The 16,650-nt window shown below is 45.4% G+C and overlaps 1 protein-coding gene across 1 annotated transcript in view; it reads left to right on the plus strand.

The window, feature by feature from the left end:
- Positions 1-2,860: 2,860 nt before the first annotated feature.
- LOC132015180 (contactin-associated protein-like 3) overlaps positions 2,861-16,650 on the plus strand; it is an 88,628-nt gene continuing 74,838 nt past the window's right edge. The window contains exon 1 of the mRNA XM_059395806.1: positions 2,861-3,036. Coding sequence (XP_059251789.1) covers positions 2,952-3,036 — 85 coding nt within the window. The 5' untranslated portion in view covers positions 2,861-2,951. The remainder of the gene's footprint in view (positions 3,037-16,650) is intronic.

Here is a 16,650-nt window from a genome sequence, read left to right on the forward strand (position 1 = left end):
ATGCCGTGACCCCAGTGCTGATGTCCAGTCTGGCATTCTTTTATTTTTTTTAAGATTTTATTTATTTATTTTACAGAGAGAGAGAGAGAGAGAGCACAATCAGAGGGAGTGGCAGAGGAAGAGGGAGAGCCAGACTCTCTGCTGAGCAGGGATTCCCACTTGGGCCCCGATCCTAAGATTCTGGGATCATGACCTGAGACCAATGCAGACACTTAACAAACTGAGCTACCCAGGTGCCCTGGTCCAGCATCCTTTTAAAAAGAAAACCACAAGCCCCAAATGGAGTGATTTATACTAGACCAAGCCACCAAACCAGGGCTTAATACCTAACCTAATCAAAGTTTCAACCTCCCCCAGAAATATAGTCTTAACTGATCAATCCAGGCTTCTCTGGTCAACATCAAAAATGTATAAAGGTAATCTGTCACATGGGTTCTCTTCAACCCCCAAAGCAAGATGAAGTAACCCACCTAATAAGACCCCTTTTCCCTTAAGAAAGGTGATCCTACCCCAAATAATCCTTCTTTTATTTTTTCTTTTTCTGTTTATGACTCCCTCATCCTTAAAAAACCTTTCCCATTCTAGAGCCCTTTGGAATTCCCCTCTGGTTTGCTAGATGGGATGTTGCTGGATTCCTGAATCAATTAATAAAGTCAAATACACTTTAAAATTTACTCAGTTGAATTTTTGTTAACATCTCAATGCTGTGCTTTGCAGGGAGAAGGCCACCCAGGGGTCTCACTCCCTCTTGTTGCTGGGTCTCATCTGACTTGTAAAAACCCATCCCAATCCCTGCTCAAGTGATTTACCACCACTCTCCTTTCTGGCTTTATTGGTATCAATTACTGAGGTGCTTACCAAGGCATTTTAAATTGGTTTCCTGTGAACCACTGAGTACAGGTTTATTTGTTTGTTTGTTTTTTTAATTTCAGTGTTCCAAATGAGTATAGTTTTCACAGGGTGACAACTTCTCCATTGCTGAGACATTGTCTCTGTGAGAAGGTGTTCTCAGAGTTGTGAACCTGGCTTCCAATCCTGGCTTGCTGTGTGACTCTGGAAACACTCCTAACCCTCTCTGAGGTCCAGCCTATCTGTCAACAGGGCTTAGTATTTATTTCAGAGGAACGTTGTGAGCATTTATTTAGGCTAAGAATACACACAGTTACCATGCTTGGTTTATCGGTTGTTTAAAAAATGTATTAGACTCTTGATGTAAATCGTTAATTTGTATTTGCTTTACAAAGTTAGAAATAAAATGTCCCAGTCCCAGGACTCCTGGCAGGCCCGGGGGGAAGTGTCTAATGAAGGTCATTGCAATGCCTGTGGCTTTTTTGCAAGGTTCTAAACACACCTTCTGAACAGGTTTTGTTGTCACCGCCTTTTGCTGGGGTCGGGAGAGGGCAGAGTGTTCCTGATTCCCAGGGTCCAAGTGAGGGTGGAGGAAGCCTAAAGTCGAGATCAGAATCTCTGTTTTTGGTCCAATTCTCAGTCCTTACAGCTGTTAATACTCTTGGCAAAGTAATTTAAATTTTCCATTTCTGGTTTTGTCCTCCCCACCTCCCAGGCAAAATAACCATAAAAAAACACCTTTCTGCTTGCTGTGCTCTCAGGCAAGTGGGGGTCTGCTAAAGGTTAAAGTTCCTTTCGTACTCCAGCCACCTTGGGCGGCACAAGGATGCTTGGAGCCTGTTTCCCCATCTCAGCACATTTGTCACAAGTCGGATGTTTTAGGACCCTATTGATTTGTGACGTCACGCTCGTAACTCCGGGATTTACACCTGCTAGGGGCCCTTTCAGGGAGGAGACAGGCCACTAACTTGCCAACTGAGCTCCAGGTCACAGGTCTTGAAACGCTTCTCCCTCCATGGGCTTCTGGTTTTTTATCTTTATGCTGTGAAGCCCCCGCCTCCTTTGATATGCTTTTCCTTTAATACGCCATCATTTAAAAAATATGCTCTTTGGGGAACTGTTATGAGAGAATCTGAGTGGAAAGCAACGCACATACAGTAGACAGGAGTTGTTTCAAAAGCTTTCATTCTTCAATTAAATCTATTCAACGCACCTACTCGGTATAAGTTCAGCTCGGCATGGCATTTGGAACAAACAACATTCCCTCTGCCAAGGTGGAGTTTGTGGTTTTATCTGTCTGTCCGTCTTAGCCCTCAAATCTCCAAGCAGGGCTGTCCATAGTAAAATGCTGGCCCATAGCTCAAGTGGGGGAAGGGTTTAAAAAAAAAATATATATATATATATATACACACACACACACACACACACACACACACACACACACCCGGAACTTATTGAGCTAGAAGTGGCCACAGATCTCCGCCAGAGACAGCGAGGTGTTTTTGCTTGAATCATTAAATGAGTTCAGAAGACAAGAAGTCTTCTTTACAACAGTTTTCCATACACGTAAACGTCCTCTTCCAACATGATTAGCTGTTTCTCTCCCAGCTTCACCTTTCCCACTAGGGACACCCACACGCGCGCACAGGCACACCCGCGCACCCACCCCCAAGCCGCAGGAGACCGTTCCCTTGCGCCAGGGTGGACGCTCCTTGGACTGCGGCGGGCCGGCGAGGCGGTCGCGGGGAGCCCCTCGCATGAGTGAGCCTGGCTTGAGGCGGGGCCCCAGGGTCCCTAGCACAGCGGGGGCGACAGGCAGGCCTGGGTCCGCGCGCACTTCCGCCCGCCGCCGCCAGGGGCGCCCGGGGCCGTGCGGGGCCGCAGCGTGGGCGCGGGTCTCGTCGGGGTGGGTGTGGCGGCAGGTGGGACTGCAGTCCCGCAGAGTGCGCGGGCCGGCGGAGCGCGCGGGCCGGCGGAGCGCGCGGGCCGGCGGAGCGCGCGGGCCGGCGGAGCGCACCAAGCAGGCGGTGCCACCCGGGCCAGGAGCTTGTGTGCGGGCCTGCGCTGAGCCGCCGGACGCCTCGGGAGCAGGGCGCGGGGCCATGGGGCCGGGCACGGCGGCCTTCCTCGGGATGCTCTTGGTCTGGGCGGCGCGGCCCTGGAGCCCGGCGGCGGCGGGGGAAGCTCGTGAGTACGCCTGTCCTCCGGGAACTTGCCCGGCTCTTGGGATTCGTGCTCTCCTGAGCGCGGGTTTGCAGAGGCACCGCTGCGGGTTGCGGGTTAGAAGCGTCCCGAGGCAGCGCGCCGCGTCCCAGCGCCCGCAGCGGGGCTCGCCAGGCTTTTCCCTCCCGCAAAGTCGCAAGCACAGCTAACTGGGTATTTGGGGTGTTCCTGCCGGGAGCGGAGTCTTTTGGGGACAGCCCAAGTTCTGACGGAGCCTAGGCGCGCTCGAGAACAGGCAGGGGGCTGGCGCCGGAGAGGGGCCAGGCCGGCGGGGCCGTGTCTCTCGGGCGCTGGAGGTGCGGGCTGCGGGAGCCAGGTTCGCGCGCGGCGGGTCCTGCATTAGCGCGTCTGCAGTGCGCGCCCTGCGGAATCCGCGCCCTGGAGCCCGCATCCCGCCCCGGACAGGCCCCGCAGCTCGGGGAGACCAGACCCCTCGCGCTCCCGGGGAGTGCAGCCTGCCTTCCGCGCTCGCGTCAGGTCAGGCTCCGCTGGGTGATGGGTGCAGAGCTCGTCGAGGCCAGAGTCTGCGGCCCCGGGAGAGCTCGGGCTGATCCCGTCCAAAGACGCCGCTGCACGTCCAGAGGTTCGGCCCTCCTGGGATTTCACTCTGAACGTCAGGAAAAGTTGGAAGATTGTTGCTCAGACTGAAATCGCGATCCGAGGCTTTTCTTCCCTTAAAGGGTTTTAGGAAAGTCCCTCTTGTCTTCTCTCCTGGCCCCTATTCCTTTCAAGAAAAAGAAAAGAAAAGAAAAAAACAAAAACAAAACAAAACAAACAGATCAGGTGTAGGACAAGCTGGTGCGTGTTTCAAGAAAGCGCTGGCAGGCTCGTTCAGAAACTGACCTTGCTGGGGGTGTCGGGATTCAGCCCTTGCAAGGCGGCCAGACTCTGCCCTCACCGGGAAGTTGGCTAAAGTGAAAAAGCTTTGCACCTGAAGTCACTGTCCCACTCCTTCATCCGTGGATGCTGGAGGGCCGTGATGTTTTTGTGGTATCATCAGCTAGTATTAGCTCATTTAATGTCATATTGGGTATGAATCACTCCTCAAAATGAGCCTTAATCTCTTTTCAGCAAATACTGCCCTGTGTTTCAGACACAATTTTAATTTAGCTTGGTATGACAACTGCTCTGAATTAATTAAAATGGGGGAATTTAGGTAAAATCAGATCCTCAGATCCTGCAATAGAGCTCTTGTCATTTTGCTAAGAAATTAAAAACGACCACTACTAACGATTCATTGATATCAGTAAATTGTAGGATGATTCACTTCCTACTCTGAGGTACCATTAAAAAGTCACTGGAGGTTACTCCTACTTAAAGGAAAAGATGCTTCAAAAATCCTTCCTGTGAGGGAGAGCAGAGTGCTGTGTTGACTTTCTCATCTCCGTGGTACTGATTACAGCGTATTGGCAAGATCGGTTGTTGTGGTATTTATTTTCACTTAGTGTTTTACTCCCTGAAACTCACGGAGGTATCAGGCTCTTTCACACTGAACATCCTTCTTCAGAATCTTGTGCTCTGGGATGTTCTGTGTCTGAATATCCATGCAGACACTTGGGTCAGAGACCAGCTGGGTGTCCAGGCTCAGCCCCTCTGGGTCTCGGGCTGACTGTCCAAGTGCTGATGCTAGTCTGTGCTTCTCAGCCTGTGTGTTTAGGTATATTTAGTACTCTTATGAAAAGTTCAGTAAATTCAAGAGCGCATTACATTTGCAATGGAAGGATGTCTTAGACACTCAGGTTAAAGTCCTTGATCAGATCACCACAGAGATGACACCTTCATGCACTGAGTATATGTTTAAATGACTTCGCAGATTTAAAGATTCATAGAGGCCATGCAGATGGCCTTTGATAATTTCTCAGTAATTTCATCTGGCCACATCATCTGTAAAAGTAGAAATAAATGGTCAATGAATCTCAGGTCTAGATTTGCTAGTTTGACCAAATCAGTGTTTCTTTAACTCCTGCATATTTGGGGCGTGTGTGTTGTAATGTGTGTACAAGCAAAATACGTCAGCATGTATTTGCAATCCATTATTACGAAGTCAAGATAGAGGGGTCTTTCTTGTTCTGCCCCAACATTTGAGAAATTCTCGAGGAGTTTGCTGGCAGCGTGGGGTTTAAGGTACAAACAAGAAATCTTGAAATGAATATTGCTGAAGTCTTCTGTTGGCTCTCCTCCTTGCCCCACTCCCCGCCCCATTTTAGTGTTTTCAAAACTCAAATAATCCTTTCAGATAGAACTTTAAAATGAACAAACATGAAATACTCTTAAGCACTAGCTAGAAATTAATGAGAGTTGTATATGAGTAAAAAAAGACAAAGGTCTTTGCCCATGTAGACCCAAAGACAGAGTTACTCTCTTTAGAGCAAGTTGTCAGTAGTAAAGCAGCCAGCCAGGGGTCAGCCTTGGCAAGGTTCCAGCCTAACAGATCCTCTCAAGGAACAGGACTTGAAAGATTTGACATCTCAGAGATTACACATGTGCGGTACAAACATTTCTAATGAGTGAGAAATTTTATATCAGGAAGGTGATACATGGGAGGGAAAATATTTCTAATAGCCATGACTGTGGGCCTGTTTTATTGCTCTGTATTCTCTGTCTTTTTGAAGATAAAACAAGCTGCATTCTGCAAAACAGGGCTTAGGACCTGAGTTTTTAAAAACATGAACATCTCCATGGTCTGCCTTCTAGAACCCTCTGTCCTGAGTCAAGATGAGTGTTCTAATATGGATCCATCCTCTTAAATAGCTCAAGAAGGAAGTTAGGATATAGATTCCAAGTTAGAGACGTGCTTTCTGGAAGTTGCTATGTAGGCTGTTGTTGGCTCCTTTACTTCCTACCAAGAGCCACAAATGGAAGAAGGTGATAGCTCTTTGCTTTAGAATTATGCTGGTGAGCCCACGATTCCTTTATGAATTCCAAGACCCTTTGGGAGAGAGAAGAGATATAATCTGAGTATGAAAATGTCAACATTTGGGTTGTTGTTAACCAGTTTCTCAGATTGTGCTTTGCTCTGAAGGGTCATGTGGAATGTACAATTGGAATGTAATTCACAGCTGAATTATTTTCCCCATGTAAGTAAAGTATAAGCTAGGGCTGACAGCTGCTGCCCCCTTTCCATCTCCACCAGAAAAGGACCCAAGCATGTGTGAGAAACTTCAGTCGTTGATGGGATTATTTGACACATGTGATGACATTTTTACAGATCCAGGATTCTGTTTAGTGAGTATGACTGACTTGTTTTCACTTTGTTAAAGCTCAGTGCTTGTAATTTTCTCTAGAAGCTTCCTCTGAATCCTTCCTTTCCAAAGTGCCCTTCTTGTTGCAAGAAAGAAAGATATATTTCTGGTCCACTACAGGTGGGGTCCACACTTCTGTTCTAGGAGTGATTGTCTGAATTTGTTTTCATATACTGACACCTGTCCTCTTCCACAGTAAATTCCTACATACATAGGAGAGATGTCTGTCCATGACTGGGGGTGTGGACCACGCCCATTTTAATGGCAGCCATGGGAAACCAAACCATGGTCTCCATGGGCCTCATAGTGTTGCCACCTCAGCTGGAAGATTTGTACCAGAGTTGAACCCTTCCTTCATTGAAGTCTTGGCTTCTTTATGTGCGGAAGCCGTACTGTGTTTTCCTTGATGCAGGTACGTGAATATAATCCTGTAATAGAAATGATCACACAGTATTACCCCTTTAAAATATAAATAATGTGTCTGGTTTGGTATAATATTGAGGCCCTTGTAGTCTTCAAATCACCCTAACTTGGTGGCATGATGAGCCTTTGTAATCTGGAATAAAATATATGGCTGCAGAACCTGGTAACTGGACATAATTCTATAATTACTAAGAGGTATAAAATCACAAGCATGTATTTATTTTTTAGAGAGAGTGAGCAGGCACACATGTGGGAGGGGCAGAGGGAGAAGCAAAGAATCCCATGCAGAACCCCCACTCAACACAGAGCCCCACGTGAGGCTCAATCCCCCAGCCCTGAGATCATGACCTGAGCCAAAATCAAGAGTTGGTTGCTCTACTGACTGCACCACGTGGGCGCCCAATGAGCTTTCATTTAAGTAAACGTATTTGTCATGTGGAGCCTTGTTCTTTTAGCCGACATAGATTCTTGTAATTACTTGCTAAGTGTCGTTGACATTCTTTGTTACTTTGTAACACGATACATTCTTTGTTACAGGATCTCTGGGCAGGCTGTGAGGGTAAGAGGCTCTATATGATCTGTCAAGGCATTTCATCTTGACCAGTGTGGGCTAAACACCTTCCAGGGTTTTCACTGGTTCTGGCTTCTCTTTGCCTCAGTAGCCTGCTCTGTGTTTGTCTGGAGGGAGCCCAGTCTTCTGCATTCATTAGCTGGGCAGGAAGGGAGCCTGTCAGAGGGGTGCCCCTGGCGTGGTGAATGGGGGGTCTGCTCCTGCAGCAGTGAAGTGTGTTGGGCAAAATGAGCAGGGAATATATGGGTGTGTGCTGTAGCGCAGCAGAGTTCAAACAGTCTGGAAAGAGCCCATGACCAGTAAACAGACCCGTATTTATAGCGTTTGAATGCACTTCCCAGAAATACTGAGGTGGTGAGGATGCTTTTGGGAACACGGAGAAAACAAACCAAAAACTCACACAGTCCGTGGTGATCCTCAACACAGAGTGGTGGGCAAGAGCAGAGCCAGCTGTTCCAATTCTGGGAGACCCCCTATGCAGAACAGACAGAACAGCATGAAGATATGTCATCAGGGACCCTCTGAGCCCTAGAAGGAGGTTTTGGGCAGAGGACTGGAGGTCATGAAAATCTGCTTTTTCAAGTTGATTTTGGGGGGAAAAAAACCCAAATCATTCAAAAATACTTCATAAAGGACCTATTCACTAACAGAAACCTTTCAATGAACTGAGCAAATTTCAAGTTGAATTTTCCCCCTTAAATCAAAATTAGTCTTTAACTAAAAAAGTATACAATAGTTCCAACAATTTGAAAGTAGCAGAGCCAAGGGCCTCTCCCCACTAACTTTCTAGAGCCTTGAAGGCTTGGCTTCAACATATGAAATGCTTCAGAGTGACTTCTGCAGGAGCCCACTTCCCTGGCCACCCATGGCCACTGTTGTGCTGCTGCCTTCAGCAAAGGCTGGTTTGTGTTGAGTAACTTTTAAAGACTGAATTATTTATGTTAGCCTATTTCTGAGAGGCATTACACCATCCAAACAGACATACCTGTTATTCCTTGTTTGAATTCTATGGCATAGGATGACATGCTTTAAAGATGTCTTTTATCACGTGTTGAGAAAAATTATACACAACTTGTAAATACTGTGGAAAGAGAGGACGACAGCATGACGTTTGTACTGTCCCTCCGAGCATTGTTCCATAGGCCCACACGATTGTCTAATTCTTCTGGATAAGGCAGCATGGCCAACTTGATCATTTCCCGTTTGATCAGAGCTTAGACACTAAGACCGTACATGTTACACTGATTTATTTTCAGATACAAGTGGTAACTATGAAGGTTTATTGCCCTGTCGCACTGCTGTAGGACAAGAAATGGTGTCATGTATCTCATCTGGGTGGGGTCTTTTACTACTGTTGAGTACTGTGGGTTAGACAGTTGTGGGGGGTGTTTGGTATAGGTATTGGGTTACTCATGCAGAGAAATGTGGAGAAGTCTGCTTCCTGAACTGGAGAATAAATTTGGCACTTGTTATTTTCAGGGACTATGACAAGCTGTAAGTTTTTGGCTTCCCGGGTAGGGCTGAGATGTGGCTTTTGCAGAATCTGTGGTTTGGGGTTCTGTCCCCAATTTAGTGGTTGTTGCCAGGGAGAAGGAATTTCCAGGCCATGCATTCACAGGGCCACTGGGGGGCCGGGGCTGGCGGCCCTCATGCGGGCTGGGGGCTCGGTGACCTCCCGAAGGGCTGAGACCCAGCACTCCCCTGCTCGGTCACTGTCCTCCCCTTGTACACTGGCTTGGGCTGCTCAGATGCCCCGGGCATTTTCTCTGGGGCTTGTGAGCCCACAGTTAAGTTGCCAGCTCAGATGACCATGGGCGTGACCTGCTCCCTGGGGACATTAAATCAGGGCTTGCCTGCAGGACTGACAGCTCCAGTTAGTTCTTATTTTAACGTCTGCAAGTCCCCAGGACAACCAGAGAGCTTGACATAGGAAGCTAAGCGCCTGGCGTGGGAGTGCTGCCCGGCCCAGCAGGGGCAGCGTGTCCTGCGTGTGCGTGTCGGCGCGTGTGCATGTCCATGTGTGTGCATGTCTGAGGGTGTGTGCGTCTGAGCGTGCACCTGTGTTGGTGTGTGTGTGACCACCCATGTGTGTGTCGGCATGTGTGCATGTCGGTGTGTGTGCGTGTCCGCACATGTGCGTGTGTCAGTGTGTGTGTGTCAGTGTGTGTGCACGTCGGTGTGTGTGTCCATGTGTGTGCATGTGTCGGTGCATGTGTGTGTCTCTGTGTGTCCACTTGTGTGCATGTCAGTGCATGTGTGTGTTGGCACGTCTGCATGTGTCAGTGCTTGTGTGCATGTCGGTAGGTGTGCATGTCCGTACGTGTGCATGTCAGCGCGTTTGTGTGTGTCGGTGCATGTGCGTGTGTCAGTGCGTGCTTGTGTGCATGTCGGTGCATGTGTGTGTCCGCACGTGTGCACATCCGTGCGTGTGTGTGTCCATGCATGTGCGTGTCAGTACGAGTGCAGCCAACTCGAGGGTGCGGGTGGGCACGGAGCGCTTCGCAGCCGTCATGCGCAGAGCCTCCGTGAGCCTCATCCTCTCCCCGTGTCTGCCCAGACAGTGAGGCCAAGTGACCGCCTGGGCTGACATGTGGGCTTACGCTGGCCCTGGACTTCCTGTGTAGACCAGTGAGAAACACAGCTGTCAGGACCGGGGCCCTGGCAAGCATCTTTCAGTTTCGAGTGGCAGAAAACCCCATCACCTGGACTTACCCAGCAGGGGAACTGTGGACACCCATCGCTTCATTTTGGTCAGGGCTGGGGCCAGCGGATGAGGCTGTGCTCGGAGGCTCGGTCTCTCCTCCTCATCCCGCGGGGCGCCCGGTGCTCTGGCGGTGCTCTGTCTGGCAGACCCGCCGCCAAGGTCGGGCTGCCCAGCCACACCACTAGGGACAACAACGCTCCCCACTGGCTGGACTCCAGCCCTCATCACTTCAGAGCGGTGTGTGCTTACTTACTTGTCCCTTGTTCCAAGCTCCAGGAAAGCAGGGACTCCTTGAGGGGACAGGGGGTAGTTCTGAGAGACAGTGGGCTGTTGAGTATGTAAACAGGCCAATGATTCACTTTCCCAAAACTTCTAGCCAAATCCCCAGATCTGACTCTCTGTATTGTCTCTGCTAGGCTGTGCAGCCGTTCCTACCAGGGGACTGTGACAGGGAGGGGGTTGCCTTCTGACCCACCCAATGCGGAACCAGGAAGGGATTGGGATTCAGTCCCTGACCCGGTGCTTTGCCTGTATCATTCTGACAAGGAAGCGAAATGCACCATCCATTTAGGAAATTTGTTTAGCATCTATGATGAAAGCATTGGCTTTCAGGCTCTTATCTGCTTCATATAGCAGATGGTCACTTACATGTATGCCTCCTTCATTAGATTTTAAAATTCCTGAAAACAGAGTCACATTTATTTGTCCCTACAGCTTGGCTGATGGTGCTAAGTATTTACCAAGAAAAGAAGAAATTAATATATTGAAAATATTCTATTTTGAAAGTATACAGAAGCCCTGCACCATCCTCATGGGTGTTTTATAATCATTCTTCGGGTAGCCTAGTAAAAAGTTCATTTTTACACGAGCATCTCTGAGCTCATCATTTGTCCATGGAAAGAACCCACTCACTGATTTCGAATGTTTCCTTTTCTTTTGGTTGAAAAATGCATGACATAATTTCTGGCCTGAGGCCAGGTGTATGGTGCATGTTCTAAAAGCTGCTGGTACCCTAAGGAGACACTGAAAAGGCCAGGTGTCAGGGACACTACCCAAGACCAATGTGCAGGAACGAGGAGGCCTCTGGGCAGGGGCCCTTGGATGAGATGTCTGTTTTCTAGGGAGATCCTATATCAAGCCTGAGCTGGGCTCCATATTCAGGGTGTGAAATAGAGTTTCTTGGGAGCAGTGTGTCACTGGAGGGCCCCAGAAACCTGGTTCACCCACTAGATGCTTGAAGCCATATGTAAGCCCAGTGGGAAAGGCTGACTGTACAACACGGCAGAAGACAGGGAGGCCGACAGATGCCCCCTGCACCTTAGTGTGGCTGTCCACTGCCATCTGGGCAGCCGGGAGGCTGTGTTCATTTGAGGCACAGCTGTCTCTGGCTTGGCAGCCGTGGACTTGTGGCTAGGAACCTGGCACACCCAGAGCAATCTCCTGTGGGGTCTCAGGCTTGACTCCCCTGGTCTGGGCTGGGGGATCTTTCTAGCCAAAAAAACCTGCTACTATTATAGAAAATGTTTATGACTCAGGGACTTGAGGGCTTGATAGTGCCTAGAGAATATCTCTATTTTCAAATGAAGATTGCTTTGACCCTGTTTTCAGAATGACGAAGTGGGGACACTGTTTCCATGGTGCTGACTCCGGCAGCATCCTTTCAAGTAGCACAGAACTAAAACTCAAAAAGCATTCTCAAGGCACTGACCATACTTTCAGAGAGGTGGGGGAGGGTTAATTCAAGTGTGGTTGGTACCCATCCACAGCATAGTGACTGGATAGTGACTGGCTAGCTCTCTCCTTCATGCTGTGCTTACAGGGAGGGGGACGACCATCTGTCACCAGACAACCCAACTTCCATGCCACTGACTACTCCCAGGCTGTACCCTTCATGCCATGACTTACTCATTTTGGAACTGGAAGCCTCTATCTCCCCCTGCCCTGCTCCCGTTTTTGCCCATCCCTTCTTGCCACCACCAATTTGTTCTTTGTATTCCTGGGTTTCTTTCTGCCTCTGTTTATTTTGTTTTTTTTAGATTCCACCTAGAAAATGAAATAATATGGCATTTGGCTTTTCTGTCTGGCTTATTTCACTTAGCATAATATCTTCTAGGTTCATCCATGCTGTTGCAAATGGCATGATCTCATTCGTTTTTATGTTTTTTATAACCATAATGGATAAAGAAGAGGTGATACGAAATATAGGTGTATCACCTCCTCTTTATTCATTCATCTATTGATAGACAGGAAGGTTGTTTCCGTGTTTTGGCTTTTGTAAATAATGTTGGAATAAACTTGCAGGGTACGTGTGTCTTTTCTTTTAGTGTTTTGATTTTCTTTAAGTAAATATCTAGTAATAGGATTACTGGATCATATGGCATTTAATTTTTTAAAAAGACCTATTTATTTATTTTAGAGATAGAAAGAAGTAGAACCCAAATAGGGAGAAAGGCAGAGGGAGAGGATCTGTGAGCAGATTCCCTGGTAAGCATGGAGCCTGAGGTGGCGCTCCATCTCATAACCCAGGAGATCAAAACCTGACCTAAAACCATGAGTCAGATGTTTAACCAACTGAGCCACCCAGACACCTCTATTTTTAATTTTTTTGTGTGGAGGAACTTAGTACTGTTTCCATAGTGGATTCATGAATTTACATTCCCACCAACAATGCATGAGGGTTCCTTTTTGTCTGTATCCTCATGAACACTTGCTATTTCTTGTCTTTTTGAGTTTAACCATTCTTACAGGTGTGAGGTGATATTTCACTGTGATTTTGAATTGTGTTTCCCTGATGCTGAGTGACCTTGAGCATCTTTTCATGTCTCTGTTGGCCATCTGGATGTCTTCTTTGGAAAAATGTTTATTCAAATCTTCTGCCCATTTTTTTAAAAGATATTTATTTATTTATTTATTTGACAGAGAACACAAGTAGGCAGAGAGGCAGGCAGAGAGAGAGAGAGAGAAGCAGGCTCTGCATAGAGCGGAGAGCCCGATGCGGGGCTCAATCCCAGGACCCTGGGATCATGACCTGGGCTGAAGGCATCTTCTGCCCATTTTTAATCACATTATTTATCTATTTATTTGGTGTTGGATTGTATAATCCAACAGATGCTACTTTTTATCTGGCTCTTTTTCAGAAGTCTTCTAGGATACATAGTATCTGGCCATCAATACAGATGGTTCAGCCTTTGTGATTGTTAAATGAGTGTTAGTCTCCAAGCCAGACATATCTGTATGTACTTTAGGATACAGTCTCAGTTAAAAAGGGTATGAAGACACCGATGTGGACCCCTAGAGAGGGAGCATTATGGCTTGATTCTGAAAGATTAGAGTTAATGCTCTCTCTTCAATTTGTTCCTGTTCCCTTTTCTTTAATTATTCCACCACTCACTTCTTCAAACCCTCCATGTCTCTAGAACTGATGTGTGATAGTTGTCTCCATGGTTTCCCTGTTGTCAATTTACCTCCTCCTAATCTGGTTTATTTTATTGCCAGAGTAATCTTTCTAAAGATGATCTTACTTTCCCTGGTAGAACTTCCAGTATTTTCTTATATCACACACACACTCCTTGAAAGGTCCCTGCTCTTCACTCACTACTTTCATCTCCTCCTTTAACTGACCTTGAACTACAGATACCTCACTGCACTGACATTCTCACCAGGGCACTCTCTCTCTCTCTCTCACACACACACACGCACCTGTTTCCATTTCTGTATCCTGATGTCTTGTGTTCCTATTGAATGTGTTTTGCTCCTGCAATCATCTAGGCTCATGGATCCATGTCCAGGAAACACATACCTACAATAAAAATAAGAACAAAACAGCTAGAAGAAACAAAGCATCATGAGGGAGAATCAGAAGAAATGAGAAACTGCACAGATAAAAATAAATGTAAATACTGAGATCAATTTAGAATGTACAATTCGTTGTATAGGTGTAAGGAAATAAAAGATGGAGAGAATGGCGAGAATAAGGATGATCAAAATGATTGGGCAGAATTGAAAAAGAACAGTGTTGAAATGAAGTTCTTTTTCATTGGTGTAAAGAATTCAGTGGCTGCTAACATGGCAAATTAGACACAGGTGGAGAGAGACTTAGCAAATTAGAAGACAGTCATGGAATAAAGAACCAGCATATTCCATAGGGATACAAGAAGGCAAGAAACATGAAAACCAGGCCAAGGGGCAGGGAGAACAAAAGGTCTCTGTGTCAGATAGGAGTTCTGGAAGGAGGAGATGTGGAAAGAAGAAACACTTAAGATGTGTTTCTATGGAAAGGTGATCTATAGAGGCCATCTATAAAAAATTGCCCAGAATTGAAGAGTCACCAATCTTTCGATTCAGGAAGACCTTCAAATCCCTAGTAATACAAAAATATTACCACCCACAGCTATACTTTATGTTGGAACTGTTGAACCCCAGAATAGAGAGAAGCTGGTAAAAGTGGTCTGAGAGATGAATGACAAACAATAAAAGCAGGAACGTGAACTCTTAAGTTTGTGAGAGGGAATAATTGCCAGCCAGGAATTGTAGACTTATTGCTTTACAGTTCAAGAATGAAGGTGAGATAAAGACATGCATCAGGTGGTGGGTATTATAGAGGGCACGGATTTCATGGAGCACTGGGTGTGGTGAAAAAATAATACTGTTTTTCTGAAAATAAATAAATAAATTAAAAAAAAGGCATGCATAGAAAAAATAAAATCCAAAAGTATGAAAGACCAACAAAGCTTCACTAAATAAATATTGATGGGTAAGTTTAGCAAGAAAGGACATGATTAAAAAGGGCAGTACAAGACGTAAAAATCTAGCAACTAGTGTGCAAATCTGATCACACATTTGAGTAACAATAAAGCTGTATGTACAACATCAATGTGCAGTTTGTGCAATGAAAAGAAAGAAGACAAGTCTACATGAGCAGTGGAAAGCCAACACGGAAAGGAGTGACCAGACATAAGGCATTTTATGATCCTTGCATTATTTTGTGGAGGGAATTAAAATCAGTTTGATTGTAGGCTTTGTTAAATTGTAAACCAGAGTGTAGTATAATATTTTAAGGAGGCCCACAAGAAGAATAGTAATGGGAAGTATACCTTTCAAGCCAATAGAATTTAAAAAATGGGCTAGGTGGGGGACATATTTCAGACTATTCAAAAGAAAGCAAGAAGAGAGGGAAAGAAAAATAAGAAAGTTTTGGATAAAATAGGCAAACAAGTACATAAAATAAACTGTAATGAAGTGATAAAGATATAGAGATTTGAAGAAATTATTTCCAGCTTTTATATTTTGGGTATAGAATATATTGGACAATATTATTCAGGCTTTCAGCTATATAGAGGATATTTACATTTTGGGGCACCTGGGTGTCTCAGTGGGTTAAAGCCTCTGTCTTTGGCTTGGGTCATGTTCTTAGGGTCCTGGGATCGAGCCCCGCATCGGGCTCTCTCTGCTCAGCAGGGAGCCTGCTTCCCCACCTCTCTCTGCCTGCCTCTCTGCCTACTTGTGATCTGTCTGTCAAATAAATAAATAAAATCTTTAAAAAATAAAGACTATTACATTTTTACTTGACAAAAAAAAAACCCAAAAATCAAACCCAGCTTTAATAAATTTGAAAGAATTATCAGCTTAAAAGTAGAAGAAATTTTCCTAAAACTGAAAAGGAATAATATTGGATTACAGAAGCTCTTGTTGTGCCGAGTTAAATAAATGGAAAACAATAATGGGAATTGTTGAATGAAGATAGTGGAAGTGGGAAAAACAGGGAAACATGGTCCCAGTTTTGGTCACCAAAGATAATGGTGTAAGCTGATTTGCTATAATGAAATGAGAGCTGGTTTGACTTCATTGGAACAATAAGATCAGAATCAAAAGGAAAAGCAGAAATATATACAAGTTATGAGGGAAAATAACTTTTTCATTGGAAATTTAGTCATGAGTAGGGAGAATGACAAGGGAGAGTAAACTTTTGCTAATGGTCTTTGGGAAATAAGGAAAATTTTTCTCGAGACATTGTTCAAAAACTGAGAGTAAGCATTGTGTTAAAAATAGATGGATAATCAGCAAAAAATGAATTAAATGAGATATTTTGCATGCTGTGCAACATCGTGAATTTTTTTCCTCTTTAGGAAAAAATGTTTTCTGTTTCATATTTTAATTTGGTTGTATGTCTATTCATTCATTTTCTCTTATCTGATATTGAGAATATTCCTAATTAAACAAAGAAAATATGTTTATGCTTGAAAGCAGGTGAATGGGATCATTTAAATGTGTGGGTTTTCATCTGATCTCCTTCACTTATGAACTGCTGTTAGGGTTACAGTGATAATCCTAAGTGTGGCTGTTGGTGCCTTGGGTGGATTTGGGTGGCAGAATTTAATTCGTGCTCATAGCACTTTACTCGTATACTTGCAACGTTATTAAGTTTCAACAATTACTGCTGATAAATTACAGAGGCATTTTTCTACAGGTGTCTGAAATCTTGAGCTATTTCTTATATTTTAAAACAGAAAAAAACATTGGATTTTATCATGCATTTTTCTGTTAGAATCTGGAGTTTTCTGAGATTAGCAGATTTGTATCTTTTATAAACTAATTTTAAGTTCTGTGATCTTATATAATGCCTAGATGATGCAGATAGA

This window comes from Mustela nigripes, chromosome 4 (genome assembly GCF_022355385.1).
Source record: "Mustela nigripes isolate SB6536 chromosome 4, MUSNIG.SB6536, whole genome shotgun sequence".
NCBI lineage: Eukaryota > Metazoa > Chordata > Mammalia > Carnivora > Mustelidae > Mustela > Mustela nigripes.